Raw genomic sequence first — 18,514 nt, 5'->3', positions numbered from 1 at the left:
TCATCACCCTGCGTGTGAACCTGTTCCGGAATCATCAACGGGGTTCACGAAAGGAACCATCCGACTGGGCAGTCAGCGACAGACGCTAATCTGACAGGCCAATTCTTTCACAACGGTGATAAAAGTCTAGTCTATCTATAAGTACGTAGAGTTCGTCGCCTACACGCCTACACCATAATAAGAAGATCGTCCATGTTACGTATCACAAGTACAAAATAGAGACTATTATAATTTATTAATTGTGATACCGCATTTAAGCTGTTTTGAGAGGCCTAAATTATACCCTTATGACTTTATATCTGATGGTGATGTTGATGAGAAGGCTTTCATTTTACATAGATTTTCAATTGTAATTAATACATTCCAGACATGACGACATCGCAGATCGAGGCGGAGAACACTCAGATGACGAACGACCTGTACCGTCTGCTGAAGAAATACACGGGCCTGAGAAACTTAATTAGAGAACTTAAGGTAACTTATTGCGTTTTTTTAACATTGAAATTAATGGAGTTAAATTTTGTACCGTTCTTTTATTGTTTACTCCCGTATACATATAGATTATAAAGGGTTTGATAAATTAATTAATTAGCTTCGACTTTCTGTTTTGTAAGTCGAATATTTCATCGTATGTATTTGTTACAATCCTCCAGTTTTTCCCATTCCCGAAACCATTCAAGAAGAAGTTTGCTAAAGATCCACTTGCATTTATTACCGTTTGATGCGATACAACATATGATACCGATAGGGTGGCTTACCTTTAGTCGAATATTTCATTCCCGAATGGGAAGAAGTTTGCTAAGCCTTTTATTATGCATGCACAGGGACAGGCTGAAAAACAACGTTGCATTGCTGCCCTGCAGTTCGCAGCAAATCCTGAGTCTGCCCCTTTTTGTCTCCAAGTTTTTTTGTTTTCTTTTTCTGTGTGTATTGGGACAAATGAATTTATTTTCTTTCTTCCGCAGTCGGACTACGTGAGCTCGAAGGTGTACCCGATGTTCCCGCGCTACACGATGCTGAAGGACATGATCAAGGACATCATGCACGACCCCGACTACATGGAGGTCTGTCACGAGGTACGTACCAGTTGCCGCTGCACGGGCTCGTTATCGACGTAGATAAACGAGCTATATCGCGATTCGCTATAAATACGGTGATTGGTGGAACGAGTTTATCGACGTCGATAAGGACCCCTGTAGCGGCCAAGAATTTTGTCGAGCCTCCCTGAAAGAAGTATTAAACTGTATCTTCAATATAAGTCGGCTGGTGCACCCTGTGCAACAAGCGACTGACAACTTATCTGATCCTTTCATAACGGTAATAAACCCTTCACCAGCTGTAGTTTTTGTAACTGACACGAGAACTTACACCTACCGAGTAGAGTGGCGAAACAGTATCCTCGGCTGATCCTCGACCAATGAATTGCTTGCAATTGACCGGGTGCTCGGCCGAGGATACTGCCTCGGCCACTCGGTATGCGTAATCAGGATATCATAAACCTCACCTTTCTCATTACGATTTCTATCCCCCAGGTCGACCCATAGCGTGGGGTGCGCAAATAGGCGAGGCGCTCCTTCTCCAACCGCTAAACGCGGCGGTTGAGACGTCACTAGCTGGTGCGAGAGCAGGACCACACGCGGGACAGAGACAGAAGACGCTAGCGTGTTTGGCATTTGATTTTCTTTCGCGAGCTTCTTGAATTTGGAAATAGAACAGTTAACTTAACTTTTTTTGTTTTTATGCGCATTGACATATGGATGCATTCATTAGTATAGTACTACGTACTTCTTATTAAAAAAAAACAGTTTTTTGAAACATAACTACATAATCACTGGTTTTTAATACATACCTATTTTGATAAAATTTCTTGGCGAGAGATACAAATGCTAAACAAGCTCATTTGCTTCGCAGTGAGTTCGCGAATTAGCTAGTGGCCGTGGCGAGTACTTCGTTTTATTTGCGCTAATTAATCTAATTATGGACTTGGTTAAATTAGTGATGAAAATAAGTTAGTGGAAATTAGTCACGTTTAGAAAATGTACTCGTCCAAACGTCCAAATCTGTGTTACTTCATTTGTTACGGAAGATACGTTTATGTTACAAATATTTGTTTTGTAGTGTCTGACCTAATATATTATGTGTTGTATATTTACTTAAATTTAGCACACCTATACTTGTTAAGTTTGTAAGTAGTTTTTAGGTACTCTTACCTTATACATATAACCTATTTATGTTAAACCTACTTGGTTAGGTTCTATTAAGTAGCTATTTCTTATCTAGTGTCTATTATCAATGTAGAACACACCTATTTATAACTTTAGATCTCTTCTCACTACCTAGGTCTGTACTGATTTTTCCATATCTAATAAAACAATTTAACCATACATATTCCCCCACATATCTAAATCGTAAACTATTTTACAATTTAAGTTTTGACTTCCACCATAGGAAATAGATATAACTAAATAGATAGCTTACCTCCATAAATTTTAAAACATTAAAATAGGTAGGTACTTCTAATTGTTAATCAATTAGGTACAGTCTGTGTAAAGAAAATCTTGCATCCATATTAATCATAGATTTGTGAGCTGGCGGTTTGTGAGTTTGACAAGGTACCAAGTGCAGACAGTCGAAAAGTTAGATTTTAACCATACCTTATTTTTTATTATTCTTATTGTGAGATTTATATGTGTCTCAATAATATGGATGCAAGCAACTACCTAGTACAGTCAGGTCACTACAGTAGGTATGTTTATGTTAACAACTTTATTACCACGAAAAGTACAAAAGTATTTGACTTGTTACTTACTTATGGAACTGACTGTACTCCGATAGGTATCAAATACATGTGTTCGTGTCTGTAATCAATCCCTAATAATAAAAATAAAGTAATAAAATGTACCATTCTATGTGTTCAATGTTGGCGATAGGAGATGTACTTATAACCTATATTATTTTATAAATCCTTACCATTTAAAGTGAATCAAATTTCCGTAGATAGATAATAATATATATGAGATGAACAATTTTGACGAATCATACTTATAGTTGCACTTATAAACTATATACTACACTACGTGTATGCTACTTCTCATTCATGACTTTCATGAGGAATTCATTCAGTCACGTTGTAATTTTATTTAAACGATATTGAACTCTGTAACTTTGCCATTAGAATCCATTACAAACAACAAACAAAAAATGTTATTAAAAAAAATTGAGACTCCTGAAATATTAGACAAGATGTTTCATCGTGTTAGCACCGATTGTGAAGAGTACACAGAATCATTGTATAATTATTTACTTACGCCGAAACACACCGCTGATCAGCGATCAACTATTGAATTTATCAACTGATGCTGAGATGCAGTCCGTCTGTGGTCACTATTAAATGTGATCCTCTTCCTGATAATATACAATACAGGACAATTGGTATTTACTTAGGTACCTAGGTATTTTTAAATCTCTGAGTATTTAATATCTATATATAACATATTTTAATTTATTCTGTGCAAGCGGGGAATAATCTCAAAATAAGTAGGTCTTCTTACCAACTACATACATGATCAAATCACATATCCTTATCTTATATTTATTTATTTATTTATATTTAGTTATATTTTCTGTTTTATTTCTTTGGTGAAACATTGTTGTAAGACAATATTAATTTGATAAAAAATCTACTTACCTAAAAAGAAGGTAAAATTAAAAAATGTAGTTACTAAGATCTACTGAATGCTAGAAAATTATGTACTTATTGTAAAGTTTTTCCAAAATCTATAAACTCCTCTTTAGAATAAAAATTATAAAATAATATATTATTTAGCTCTCGAATTCCATGTGTAGGTACCTATACATAATATTATGTGTATAAATGTATACATAATATTATAAATAATGTATTCCATGTGTATACATAATATTATAAATATTGGGATGGACGGCTAATAAAAAGTATTATTGGATGTTTATGACAAGTTGTAACATAATATCTTAACGTATTTTTTGTTATGTATTGTTTTTTTATAGTACTTACTTAATTATTATTATTAAGATGTGAGAATGACCAGAATTGACCCGCTTTGTGTAAGTTAGTGGCCAGTGACTAGACCGCAATTTATACGCTAAAAGATCCCGACGAATTGAGAACCTCCTCCTTTTTTTGAAGTCGGTTAAAAATGCCTGCTGTTTTTCAGAAAGGGTGGAAAATATAATATATTATGTGTATAGAGCAAGCTTAGGCAATTTTAAATTATATTAACCGATTTAAAGAAAAAACGTGTACTCACCACCAGATTTTAGATGAGACAATTTCTGAAAAATGGGAAATTTGCGTAAATTGGTTTAGGGTTCATAGGTCTCTATTAGACCTCCCATTAGAATAAATGAGATTTGAGTTCTAAAAGTAATATGAAATCAAAAATAAAACGAAGTTTGAAACCAATTTATGTTCTTTTTAAATGCCTCAAAAAAAATGCGTTAAACCCAGAATACTGTAGTTAAGATTACCGGTCACTGAAATGTATTATCGCAAGCAATGGTTAGGTACTCTCTAGACAATCACGACATAATATATATTTAAAGTAGGTACATTTGGTCATTCTCTCTAATATCTGTTAAGAAAACGTATGTACATAGCGAAAACACCAATTGTAATATTAATTAATTATAAAACATGAAAGCTAATAGTGAGTCAAAACGTGTAGAATAATAATTAGAAAATAATTATCTGAATATGATATAATATTATATTAAATCCGTTCTTATCTTTATCGCATGTTAGATATTTCAAACTAGGCAAAGGCAATAATCAATGTTTAAAAAAGCAATGCTTTTTATATACATATAGCTAGATAAGAATTAAGTAGTAAAAACTAAGCAGTTGTTTTTATGTTCAAAAGTCGAACCAAAATCAGTGCTCTTTTCTTATTTGGCGCGGCTTATACGATACTTTCTTGTCTTCTATCGTCTAGATGTCAAAAAATATATAATTGACGCCCTTTTGACATACTTATAGTTCCAGAGGTATGTACTCGTATATTCATATCCATATTATTATGTACGGTCAGCTGCATAAGTGCAGCTATAGGTACATTTCTTGTCAAACTGACGAACCGTCAATGTTTCAATGAATGTATAGGCGGTTTCAGATTGACAAGGTACAAAATTGTTAAGCTACTTATGTACATGCAGCTGACTGTACCAAGGAAATATCCAGCCTCTTAATTTAATCTCTCTGTAGCTTGTAGACTTACTTCTAAAAATCTCGTAGAGATAGATATTTATTACTTATGATAGTTGATTTTTCCTCATCAATTCCAAATGATCCCATTTACGAGTAGATAATTATATTGCAATACGTGCACCCAGTCCCAGACTCTATAAACCCCAAAAACACATAATTTATCATTAAAAAATCTGACCACTACTTATGTGATGGATGTAAGTATGTATTGAAATTTAGGCAAGTACCTATGTAATTTTATGTTTTTATATGTATAGAGGTGTGCGTAACCTATTTATCACTGGTACGACTATGTATGTATGTTGTATTAAAGCTATAATATTATAAAAAGTATATAACAATATGTTAATCTAGATAAGTTAAAAAAGCGCTTTGTTACCTACATAAAATGTACTTAATAAATATTTTTTGTGCGAATGTAAGACTTTTAAATGCGATAAAAAATACTCGCTTTAGAGCTTATGCAATACCACCCGCAAGTGAGAGCTTTGAAAATAAACCAATACATTCTATAATAATATTCTTATGATAAGAATAAACAATTGACATTCTAAAATTGACGTATTCACATTCTTACTATTATTTAAGTAGGTATATTTCGTTAAAGATATGCCATGTAATAAAAACGGGTAATATGTACTGATAATAATTAATTTATTTTTCGATATTCATGATACGCTTACACATGTTCAGTTATAAATTAATTAACAGAAAGATAAAATAAATAAACACTCAAATCACAAACCATAAAATTCAGCTTTACAACCCGTCCGTATTAGTGACAGTAAAATACGCTTAGTAAGCGTAATGACGTCATCCACTCAACCGAAAACATACGGGTGTAGATTTCTAGACACAGCCTAAGCTGCGTTCTGCTGGATCCAGACAGATACCCTAGACACCCTCGCGCTGACACTGCCATAGGCGGCGGTAGCACAGTCAATGCCCCAAGAGGTCACACCGACCACCACAGCCTGACCCTGCTGGTTGTAGTGGATCAGAGGGCTCCCAGAGTCCCCGTTGCACTGGCCACGGCCGCCCACGTCGAGCCAGCCAGAGCACAGCATGTTGTCAGTGAGTGCATAGCCGAGCTGAGCCAGACGGTTTCTGCAGGTGTTCTGGTTGAAGGTCCACACTTCCACGTGTTTCAGTTGCTCGGAGGCCTGGCCTTGGTACTGGAAAGGGATTAGACGGTTATTTGGGTAAATGTCTGCCTGTCTAGATAAAAGTTATTTGATTGGTATATTTACATAAGTCATGGTATCACATGGGGTACGAAATGAGCTTCCCCAAGTGACGAGAGAGTATCTACTGTGTCCGGCGTACCTTGCTCTATCAGCGTCTGGTGTTAATCTGACTGGCTAATCTTTTCACCACAATGACCACCCTGGACCAGCTCTAGTGATAGTCACTTACTATGGACAATTACATTAATGATAACTAAGTATACCAAACATGACAAACTTACAGCAGTCAACCCCCATCCGATAGCCCAGACAGGCGAGTTGTCAGGCAGGTTGTAAGTCGGGGAAGCAATGGCCACTTGCTGAACTATATTCGTCAGCGGGATCCCGTAGACGGTCCTCAGGATTGCGAAGTCGAAGTCGTTGCTGTAGCTGTCATAGTTGGGGTGCATGATGATGGAGCGAAGGGTGAAGACTGAGCCGCCACTGTTGGCGTAGGTGGAGCCGACCCGGACGCGCCATCTTGAGGGGGTTATGACGCCGTTTCCAGGCAGGAAGCTGAGGGGTTAAAAGTTACTGTCAGTTGAAGGGTTAAAGGGAAATGGGACTATAAGCACTAAGCTTTGGAAGTGTATTTTACAATGCATAGTGATGCTTCAGACTTCATGGTTACGTTAGTGTTCGATCGATACCGGTCGAACACTTTTTATAATTTTATGTGGGTAGATTTAAATTAACCTACTCCTTTTTGTACGGTAGGTTAATTTTTACTTTGACAAGATGTCAGTCGTCGACAGTGTTCGTCGTGTTGTGGTGTTGTTTTGCCGGGTTACTCGAATAATCGGATTAATAGTGAATTTGGGAAACATCGGTCAAATATTACCAACTGCCATTAGGCATTGTATTTGTTGACTATATTGAAAACAGAAAAAGTGAATTTTGTGAGTGAACATCAAGATTCCTTCGGATTTCATCTTCGACGGGGCCCCTACGCCGAGTCCTGGGCCTTCAACTTGCCTGTGAGCAAAACCTATCATATTTATCTATTTATTACACTCACAGGAAAAGAAACAGTTCCAGTTTAAAAATCCGACCGCGCTTCGATCGGCTCTTTAGGGTTAAGAAAATTCCGATAATTTCAGGCTTTGGGGAATGCCGGGTTCAGGTCTTCGCACAGTATAACAACTCAACGGCGACTCGACTCTATGCTAGACATTGATATTTTAAGCCCTGTGTCATATGTTCAAGGTATAATTTCAAAAAATGACATTTAGTGTACGATGCGTAGGCCACTCGTTGTACACTACTTTAAAATCATTTTTGAAATTAAACCTTGACACTATGACACAGGGCTTAGAGATATCAATGTCTACGATAGAGTCGAGTCGCCATTGAGTTGTTATACTGTAAGACCTTTAAAGTGTATGGCCTCACTTCGGGCGGCTCTTTACGGTTAATTAAATTCCGGTTAAGTTTATAGTACTCACTAGTAGCAATGCGCGGCGGACAGTATGGCGGTGGGGGTGAGCACGGCGCCCCCGCAGCCCTGCCAGTAGCTGGAGCCGTCCCACGAGTACAAGGTGGCCGCTCCATACGGGTACCGCGAGATGGTGGTGGTAGACCCGCCCACGATGCGGGACTGAGGTGGTGACGGCGCTGGGACCGCTGTGGGGAATAAGGTTTTTGTTTAAAGGTAACAGTTAAAAGGTAACAGTACCGGTTGCAGTTTAAAGGTAAGCGTCCACCTTTCGGCGTCGAACGCAAGGGACGCATCAGTAGTGCGGTGCGCACACAGTATAGGTATATCCACTTCATCGGCATTGCCGTCGCCGTTTCTCCATACATTCATGAAAATCAGTTTGGTCCGTACGATGAATATAATAGTGGACGCTTTTACCTTACTTATCGCACTCTCAGTATAAAACGGGCTTATCTCTAAATTTCACGATACTGAGTTACAGTCATAGAAAGACCAAAAAAGGTATGCTCTATCACCACAAAAACAGAGGCATTTTTATGATAGAATGAGAAATCCGATACTTCCTTCTCTATTCTACGGGGCCTTACCGCACCCCCCGCTTCGTGTAAGAGTGACGTAACCACTAATGTGGTGCCAACGGTGATACGGACAGGACGTCGCAGGTTTAGTTTTATACATGCTTAAAACCGATTGTGCCTCTTTAGTTCTGTATTTCTATTGTATTGTAATTCACCCATTAGAAAAAAATAGGCTCATACCGTTAAATATCCTTCAATTATTAAATTATTTTAGTGTAAAATAGACCTTTTGAGACTTTTAGCAACATTATTTAATTTTTTTCAGAATTAAAAAGGCCTAATTATAAAATAGTCTTTTTAAAAGTATTGAGTTCAGAACAATAAAGGCTTAAGTAATACTAGGTTTCTTTAAAAAAAACATAAAATAATATTTATAGTACAAGAGCTTTACGTCTATTATATTAACAAAAAAAGACATCCCAGGCTTCATGAATAAAATATAACATAGTCCAATTTTTACCCATATTAGTTAAATCAAGACAAAGTTGAAAATGAAAATTTCCTGATCGTTTTTTGCTATTTGCCAACAATTTAGTTTTTTGAATTACGCCTCTATTATCCTGAGGGTGCGTTATGTAAAAATAAGTCAACCTGTCAGCTGTATATTTATATCTCAAGTAGTGAATGATGATGATCATCATAAGCCATAGGACGTCCACTGCTGGACATAAGCCTCTCCTAATGTCCGATCGGAGGCGGCCAACATCCAGCGCTTCCCCACTGCATTTACTAGATCGTCCGTCCATCTCGCGGGGGGCCGCCCAACTCTGCGTTTGTCGGTTCGTGGACTCCACCGAGAACTCTTCTGCTCGATGATGATGATGATGATGATAAAAAAATCTCCCTGACTTACCAGCCGCAGCCGCCACACACAACACAAACGCATAAAGCACACGCATTTCTGAAGAAAAATACCTTCAATCTATTACAGGATGTTTACACCAATTAGTTTTATACCCCGCTACTGAATAAAGATAATCTACATGATTACAAAGGCAATAATCCCTCAATAAAATATTATTGCTTCGGTAAGTAAAGTAGTCCATGTTTGGAAAATTTTGACATTTAGTAGGTATCTATCTACCTACGTATTTCCCAGAAAGTATGGTCATAATAATATGGAGGAGGATTCAGGATATATTATTATGTATATCTATTTCCTTGTTTAATTATTTAAGCTATGTTATGTTTTGAACTACATAGTAGGTATTTCATTTATTTGTCATCTCACTCTCTTTCGACAATCTTGCTGGTACTATTTTACAACCTTGCTTGATATGTGTGTGTCTTCCCGTCTTCCTAGATTTCAACTTTCAACCTCCCACACAAAAAAGGGGTGCAATAAACTAAGATAAAAACATAGGTCAAGGAGGTCACTCTACTCACTCGTTGTACCTACCAAACATCATCATCATCAGCCAATAATCATGCACTGGCCTCTGCCAAAGAGCGCCACAACACTCGGTCCCCGGCCTTCCTCATCCAACCACTACCGGCTACCCGCCTAACGAAGTCAGTCCAGAGGGCAGGAGGGCGTCCCACGCTGCGTTTGCCTGTTCGTGGTCTCCACTCGAGAACCCGTCTACCCCACTGCCACTCTTTTGTGATTGTGTCTAATCTAGCCCTATCATCTATCATTTCACCGACATAAAAACTATAATTGATTTTTATGATTGTAATGCCACCCCAACTGTGCAAATTTTGCTAAGACTCTAATCACTGTCTGATATATTTATTTTATCTGTGGTTAAATGACAATGTAAAAATGCGGTAAGTACCTTGGTACCAACGATTTATAATTTTCTATAAAATATACCTACATTGAACACACTGAACACTTCGCCAGGCTGTACCTAAGTAATTCTAAGCACCATCTAGTGGATTCAATATGAACTTAGTGTAATCATTTCATACACCCTCAACATTAGTCATTCTATGTTTTGCTTACATTCATTCAAGTTCATACTATTATCACTAGATGGCAATATGATCGCCGGTGTTACCATAACATTTAAAATATTCTAAATTGGTAGATTGAATCAAAGATACCATATATCGACGGCCGAATGGCGTAGTGGTTAGTGACCCTGACTGCTGAGCCGAAGGTCCCGGGTTCGATTCCCGGCTGGGGCAGATATTTGTTTAAACACAGATATTTGTTCTCGGGTCTTGGCTGTTGATATTTATAATTAGTATCTATCTATCTATATATTTGTGTAAATATATCAGCTGTCCGACACCCATAACACAGGTTCGGCCTAGCTTGGGGTTGGATGGCCGTGTGTGAGATGTCCCCACATATTATATATAAACCAGTATTAAAATTTATTCGTCGTATACTATGTTTTACACCGAAAAAAATAATAATGTATTTCTAGACAATATAAATAAAAGAAACGCAATACTTCACGAAACATAATATCTATACCAATAAAAATATTTAAATTAAGTATTATAAAACTTTAGGTAGGTAAGTACTTTAATATTGTTATTTATGAATATAAGAAAAAAAATATAAGAAGATACAGGTAAGTAATACCTATTAGACCGGTATGTCATAGTGATCAGCGAGCAAAAAGTATTTAGTATGAAAAATATAATTTAGTTAAAAATATTTTATCTTCTCTTCATTAAATAGTAGAAAATAAGGTTATTGCAATGGTATCCCTATCCGTTTCTCCCATTCATTCATTCAATCGGCCGGCGGCGTTGCGTGGAGGAGGTGTTGTATCGCGCACCGTAATGGCGGGATTTCGTGTAAACTAAAAGTTTCTTCGAAACTTCCCCAACACAAAACCATGAACTAAACTAACGTTAAACTAAAGCAAAGTACTACAAAACGTATATTTCGTTCGAAACCGGCAGTTTTTAGTGAAAGTTCACCGGTCAGGATGTCGGTTAATTCAAAGTGGCGGTTACCTGGCGTTTTTTGTGTTGTGTGTTGAATGGATGTCTGAATTTAATTCGCGGTAGAGAGATGGGCGAGTAGTAAACCCAGCATCGTATGGACTTACACGATGCCTTTCGTACAGCGTGTGGTGGAGCCGAAGTTTGTGTCGCGGACCAGCTTGCGCGATGCGGATGGGCGGCCGAAGGTCTCTGATGAAGAGTTGCAGGCGGTGACTAACTGCACGCTGAGCAATGCGCTGCGGCAACTGGCGTCGCTGGTGCTCCTGGCTGAGGACATCTTCAGCGAGCTGACGGTGACCCTGGAGGGCATCACGGAGCGGTCCAAGGCCGCGCAGACCAAGATCGACAGGATCTCGGCGCTCGTCGACCAGTATGACCCCAAGAAGGTCCCAGTCCGTAAGTACCTTTTTCCTAATTATTTTATTTTAATACTTAATGCATGCAAATGCTATGATAAGTAATGCAGTTTGATGCCTAAGGTATCTATGAACCCATTAACATCCTAGTACTTACCTAGGTATTTGTAGGTTCATCCGATACACATTCCTATTAACTAAGTCCTTATAATGTTATTAATGCCACCTTCTTATACGTCTGTAAAGATTACAGATTGGCATTTCTTAGTCGTTATTCATAGAAGAAATACCTGGGTAGATGTGAGTGTTTTATAAATAAGAACCTAATAATACCCTCCCGGCAATGAAAAGGTTCCAATGAGAAAAGCACAAAATTACTTCTAAACGGGAAAGGCTAGCTTTATGACTACTTCTGCAACAATGAAGTACATTTAACAGATCATCGAGATATTACTAACTAAAACGGTAATATTTTGTTCCAATTTTAAATTAAATCTTTTAAAAAATTGGGGTCGTTTGGTGTCGGCATTTTGTGAGTGGAACTTTTTCATTGCCCGGGAGTGTATTATTATAATTACTTACACATACATACCTACTATTACATATACCTAGGTCTGCAATCTGAAATACAACTACTACTAAAATAACGTTTCCACTGGGTAATCCTGTATCGTAGATTTGGATAATGTAGCAGTAGGTAGTTTCTCAAATATTTACTGTCGCAACACAGTGGACCTAGGTAGGTACTACAGCTCATAATTTCCTATTATAGTGCGACAAACTTATCTGTTCCGGTGAGATCGAACTAAATTGATCCATATCTCAGCATTTACTAATGAATTATGTATTGATATAGGTAGATTAGATTAGATTAGGTTAATTCAAACCACAAGAACGAATTACCACTACTGGCAAACTTAAAATCTTATAGAATTAAGAAATATGACACATTTACGTGAGCTGTCACCGGAACAGATAAGTTTGTGGCACTATAGGCAGGTATGATTTTGATTATCTGACTGAACTGAACTTTTTGAACGAAGAACAAATCTCAATTTACTTACCTTTCTAACCTAATGAAAGCTATTTCAACTGAGTTACTGCGACCCAACTCTTTATTAGCCTCCAAAGACCCCTCAACTTTGATTTATCTAACTAAATTAAGATTAATAAAAACTGCTAAATTTTACTAAAGTAATAGGTACCTATAATGTACTTGCTTAATTAGCCTTTGTTTCTTACCTATTTAATTCAATTCTAGTAGAACTTGAAAGACTTACGAACTAGGATCATCATCATCCTTCTCTTAATACCTACCATCTGTTACATTATACCTTACTATATATAGGTACATTACTATTAATAAAGTTAATTATTATAAAGCTCATGAATGTAACTTGTACAAAGACTCGTTCAGTAATCTCCAACCATGTTGAATAAAGGAAAGGAACCGAGTGCCTAGGCGATTGAATAAACCGCCAGACACAAAAACCCGGTCCCGTGATGCATTACTGGACGTTATCTTGGTTCTAAAAACCTGTTCCCAGTCCATGGAACTCACGATGAGAAAAAACCAAAGCATTCCGAGAGGCGGACCACAAAAACGATTTGAGATAATTTCGATTCCTTGCCAGCCATTGCCATGCCATGTTGCTCTTTACTTCACTGTCAATCTCCCCAGTGGCTCCTTGCTCATAAAATGAAAATTTGCCTACAATGCTTAAAGAAAACGTACTTATGTTTATTGTTTTGTATTAAATATTTTAATACTACTGGAGCTTGCTGGTTGGATAATAACGACTACGACCTGTAGGTAAAAATTATATCAATAATACCAGATAATTAACGAATACCTAGCAGATTTTATGTAAGTAGGTACCCTATACGCTACCCCAGATGATACCTCAAGGTTGTCCATGTAAAATAGTAAAAACTGAGAATTCTGCAAAAAGAACAACGAAAAATAAATTGCTTCCGTTGCTCAATTGTCTCAAAGTTCGTTGCCTGATAACGTTATCAGAAAAGAAGTAGGCAAACGCGCTCTTTCGTGAGAATTAATTAAATCTTGCGCAAAATTGAGACAGAGTAGTACGTTAATTACCATGATAAACCAAAAAATATATATAAAAATTCAATTTTATCCACAAAATATTTAAGATTATAAACCTTTTAAAGGATAACTACCTAAACAAAATAAAATAGGTATTCGTCCTTTCGCAACTATAGTCGATTATAGTAGGGGACGTGACAGTGTCAGAATAAATCACCGGTCTCCTATATTATATGGCGGTAGATTATAGAGTGTTTCCGCAGCCCGCATCACGGATAAGACGATAAGTATTACCGATTGTGGTCCTTCGTACTGTCATAAACTGAACCGCTATAATATCTGTACTTACATGCCCTAGGGAAAGTGTAACCAAGAAATTCCTGGCTCAGGTGTGCGTATCTGCTGTTACCGCAACATGCCACAACCCTTGAGAATCATGATATATACAAAATAACTCTTTCACATAACTATTCCCTGTAAGAAGTCATCTTTATGTAGGACACTTATTTATTAAGTGCTGTATGTCTTACTTTCGCATGTAAGTAGCTGTTTCCATTTTAGGATAGACTAGGAGCCGTGTTTGTAGCTATGTGCTAGACCTACACGACCGCAACCTAGTATCGGGAGCGAACTAAACACGACGCTACATACTGGTCTACTTTACTATCCACTACTGAAGCCATCACTCTTCCCGATAGCCGGATGCGATCCACGATTTTATCTCGCACGATAGCCGTTTCGCCATTAGTCAGATTATGAGATACTTGAACCAGATCCTGGACCATTTTAACACTGTACACGACGCTTTTACTTAAAGAAAGTTCCTCCATAAAAGGGTGAAGTTTATAATCTCTTAATTATACACCGTCGTGTTGAGAACTCTTCAAGATTATTTATACGAGAAAACTTTTTCAATTGTTATACTTATCTCCTGTTTCAATTGTTCAAGTGTTTGACATAAATTTCCGTGGAACACTTTCAAGTTCATCTTTCTTGTCAACTATTTAATTCTATCCGTCTCGTCCAAGTCTCGTCTGTCGATCATACTTGCGACAGATCTTGTTAGTACATAGGGGCCATCGCGTGTCTTAAGCAGTCAAGTCACCCTTCAATTGACAATCGGCTTAATAAAACTAGTTTTGAAATGCAGTAAGCTGGTCTTAAGTTCCTAAGCTGCATTCGACCCTAGTACGTGTATTGAATACCACAGGCAACGGTGTCACCTTACGCCCCCAATACTCAGCCTTTCCTCCGGCAAGCGTGCGGTATTACTTGCCTATATACTACAATGTCTACAGTCACTTCGTATTAAGCAAGCTCCAGTCTAGAAATCCGAGATTGCAGTGGCCCAATATGTTGAATATCCAATAGGTTTCAACAAAACCGGTTCCGGTTAAGAAGTTCATAAAGCTCCTATTTTTTTGGTTATTCTAAAACAGGAAACTATTTCTGATGTTAAGTACAAGTACTTACACCAGGGTTTTATTATCGTACTCCACAAATAGATGAGGACACAAAAACCACACTTGGGACACTCTGGGACGCTCACCCCTCTCGACTGCCGTCATTGTGGGAACATTTTTTGTCCTCTGGTTCTCAGAAAGTTGGGCAGGTAGCGCCACACTAATTTGACGCTTTTGTATTCATTGTTATGGCAAAATCTGCAAATGACACAATTCATCCAGTCACTCCACAAAGTTACTCCGTGAATCGTTAGGCACTTAGTGAGTTGTGCAAACTTTCCTGAAGGATTTCCGGAAGAACTTTGAGGACTATTCACCTCTCAGTGATAACAGAGTTGGTTACTCTCTAATCTCTTTTATGATCCCATTTCGCGTGAGTAAATGTGGAGCTCAAAAGTTGACTCTTCGTCTAAACACCACAATAACAGTAAAATAAACACATCAATATTTCTCGTCTTTAAAAGTCAGCAAAGTCAACTGAACCTTTCTCACGGTTATCACATGATGCTTATGCAACTAACTGAGTAAATATTTATATTTGTAAATCAAATAACACTTGCAATTGTTTATTGCAAGTAATTTAAACAACTTGACAGTAATATAAGTGACATGTTCCAATAGAGAACTAATTCAAAATATATCCTACGATAAAATAAAAAAGAACTATTTTAAACCGGAATAGGAATCTGTATGCCTATATTTAAAATTTGTTCCTGCCGTGACAATGACCTTTACCGGCCCACGCTAATTATACATTTGGTTGACGCGAGACAGAGCTGCTAGACAGCCGAGCGTGCATCCTCCTGACGCATTCACATTTAGATTGTGCACATTACCAGTCAAGAGAAAAGACAATACCCACGCTTTTGTTTCACAATGAACCAGCTCTAAGCATGAAATGATTCTTAAATGTCAGAATATCCAATGAATACCATATAAAGCCTATGTAGGTATGTCTTAATGGCATTTGAAATTTTAATATTACAATCGATAATTATTGCTTTCGTTAAAGAGCCGGCACAGTATTGTAGAGGTGAGGTATACAGATGATTTTAATTGGATATTTAACGAGGCATCGGCAATCCTCGACAATCCGGTTAGACAGCTTATTGGAGAGTATGATGCAATAATTGCTACTATACGTTCGGTAATAAATTTTGCGTGCCCTTAGAGCCGTTCAAAACAGGCGCTGCTATTTATTACCAGCGGATGAAGGGCATTATCGAGCTGTGGATAGAGAAATAGTCGAGTCCGGAAATCAATAATTAACTTACTCAATTGCTGAAACAATAGACATACATATTGAATTAAATATTGTAGCCCAGATTGTAACTGAGTAAAACAAGGTAAACCGTATTTGAAGCGATAATGTTGTAATTTGGTCCAAATACGATCTCCTAGGAAAGGTGAGTCAGCTCTTGCCAATAAAACTTGATGTGGAAACTATTTTACCGACCAAGTTCCATCCAATCCCGATCGGATCATGGTATCAAATCCTACAGATAAACATTGTTCTAACCACAGAAGCAAATATTTGGATCCCTTCTGGCAAATTGTTTTATTACACACACGATTTAATGTTTTTGCGCTGCGTAAATGCTGATTTAATACACGAGTAATAAAAGCTTTTAACTTTTAATAAAATATCAATAAATTGTTGAACTTTAAAATACTTTGTTGTTTTGTCATTAGATGTAGAGAAACCTCATAATACGTAGGGGCCGCGGCAGCTGATAGGAAGTCCCGCCCTTTGTTCGCCTCTTACCACACTTTTTGCCGCTAGGAAGGAAGGAAGTAGGGGATCACTAAAAAATCGAAGTGACTTTCGGGTGCTATGAACTTTACGACACGCGTTTGGCTTCTGTTTACTGTTTTATGCATTATTTTGATATCACGACTTCATATGACGTTTCCATAAATTTTTGTGACTCCCATTGTCTCGGAATATCCGCTTTTTAGCCGGTCAAAAGAGGAAAGCTGCATTATTCTGTATATTTGGGCACAATGGCGTGCGCAGCGGAGTCGGCGCGGCGCAGCGTGTGATCCATTCCCAACGAGATCGATTGTTCGCAATATACAGGAGGTTTTTATTCAAAATACCTCACTTTTGTCCGTACAATATGATCACAAAAGCTAACACACCTTCTCTACTCCACCTTTGGATGTTTTATTAGCTATTTCCTGTCGACCCCCACTCGTTTCCGAAAGTATTTGTATCTGTCTTTTGACTTTGTAATATGTAGCAATTACAGGCAATATAACTTGAGTTCTTTCAAAGGGCTATTAAGTCTAGCTTCGTTTTCAAAATGAACTTTGTTTAAACGAATAATAACATATTGTGGGTGCCCTAAACGTAGTGCTCCGACTCGAACGTTGATACAATCATGAGGGGTGGCGTACGGTACGTGGGTGTTCAATCGGTTTAAAGTCACGTGTGCGCAATTATTATTGTATAATAAGTACAGATTGCAGAGCACAGCGAGCTCGGATGTGGCACGTGGCGCCACGCCTGCTCTCGACGACGTATTTCACTTTTGTGGCTTCTGCAAATAGCGTTTATAGCTACTCCAACCACAAACTTGGGTTTATGCTGAAGGTTATTGGATTCCGAATGCGTTTCCCGAAATACAAATTACTTACGTAACCCCGCCACGCTGTAATGTAGATTTCATTCCCCTGTTTAAACGCTCCCGATTCTCATACCAAACAACCGGCCAGCTAGATTTTGATGCTAGTATATTATTATCATGTCAGACTATCGGGGATTTAACATGTGCATTAAATCTGGTGGTGGCGTTATCAAAACCACTATTTCTGTTAATGGACCGTCACGGAAATCATAACAGATGACGGTTTTACGTGGGAATGTATCTGCGGGGACTATTTGTATTGGATGCTCTTCCACATGAAACTTTGCCTTGTTGTATTATTTTGGAGTGTGAATGAGTGGATATTCTCTCATAGATAGGTTACCCATTCTAGAGATATGATGCCCGTATCCTTTATACTTTAAAGATTAAGATATGGAGCCAGACGGTTTCTATCTTAATGCTTAGTTTACGCGATAAAAGCCGTTTATTCAGCGACCGTTGAACTAAATCTTCCTTTTTAAGAAAGTTAGATAGTAAGTTATTGCCCATGCATGGTTTTATCTGATCTTGTTAGTAAGAACGACCGAACTGAAAGGATATTCCATACACGACCCACCGGGCATGCACAAATGACTTGAATATTAATCTGGTGATTGA

General features: G+C 37.7%; 3 protein-coding genes across 3 annotated transcripts in view; 2 read left to right on the top strand and 1 right to left on the bottom strand.

Moving 5' to 3' along the window:
* Positions 1-1,742, top strand: part of LOC105381973 — a 154,956-nt gene extending 153,214 nt beyond the window's left edge. The window contains exons 6-8 of the mRNA XM_038121988.2: positions 368-474; positions 966-1,076; positions 1,533-1,742. Coding sequence (XP_037977916.1) covers positions 368-474; positions 966-1,076; positions 1,533-1,544 — 230 coding nt within the window. The 3' untranslated portion in view covers positions 1,545-1,742. The remainder of the gene's footprint in view (positions 1-367; positions 475-965; positions 1,077-1,532) is intronic.
* A 4,140-nt stretch (positions 1,743-5,882) lies between these two features.
* LOC105381934 (trypsin CFT-1) lies at positions 5,883-9,495 on the bottom strand. The gene is made up of 4 exons (XM_011551743.3): positions 9,341-9,495; positions 7,917-8,094; positions 6,714-6,987; positions 5,883-6,420 (listed from the first exon to the last, which is right to left on the bottom strand). The coding sequence occupies exons 1-4, from the start codon at positions 9,384-9,386 to the stop codon at positions 6,106-6,108; spliced, it is 813 nt and encodes a 270-aa protein (XP_011550045.3). The 5' UTR covers positions 9,387-9,495; the 3' UTR covers positions 5,883-6,105.
* Positions 9,496-11,169: 1,674 nt separating this feature from the next.
* Positions 11,170-18,514, top strand: part of LOC105391212 (proteoglycan 4) — a 76,005-nt gene continuing 68,660 nt past the window's right edge. Inside the window, exon 1 of the mRNA XM_038107938.2 lies at positions 11,170-11,793. Coding sequence (XP_037963866.2) covers positions 11,505-11,793 — 289 coding nt within the window. The 5' untranslated portion in view covers positions 11,170-11,504. The remainder of the gene's footprint in view (positions 11,794-18,514) is intronic.

Source organism: Plutella xylostella, chromosome 9, assembly GCF_932276165.1.
Source record: "Plutella xylostella chromosome 9, ilPluXylo3.1, whole genome shotgun sequence".
Lineage (NCBI taxonomy): Eukaryota > Metazoa > Arthropoda > Insecta > Lepidoptera > Plutellidae > Plutella > Plutella xylostella.
This window is presented reverse-complemented; position numbering and strand designations above follow the sequence as displayed.

Bases quoted from the DNA above. Each gene is read 5' to 3' on its own strand.
- LOC105381934 (XM_011551743.3), bottom strand. From the start codon at position 9,386: ATGCGTGTGCTTTATGCGTTTGTGTTGTGTGTGGCGGCTGCGGCTG. The intron at 8,095-9,340 runs GTAAGTCAGGGA...TATTCCCCACAG, and splicing joins GTGTGTGGCGGCTGCGGCTG to CGGTCCCAGCGCCGTCACCA. The intron at 6,988-7,916 runs GTGAGTACTATA...TTAACCCCTCAG, and splicing joins TCCGCCGCGCATTGCTACTA to CTTCCTGCCTGGAAACGGCG.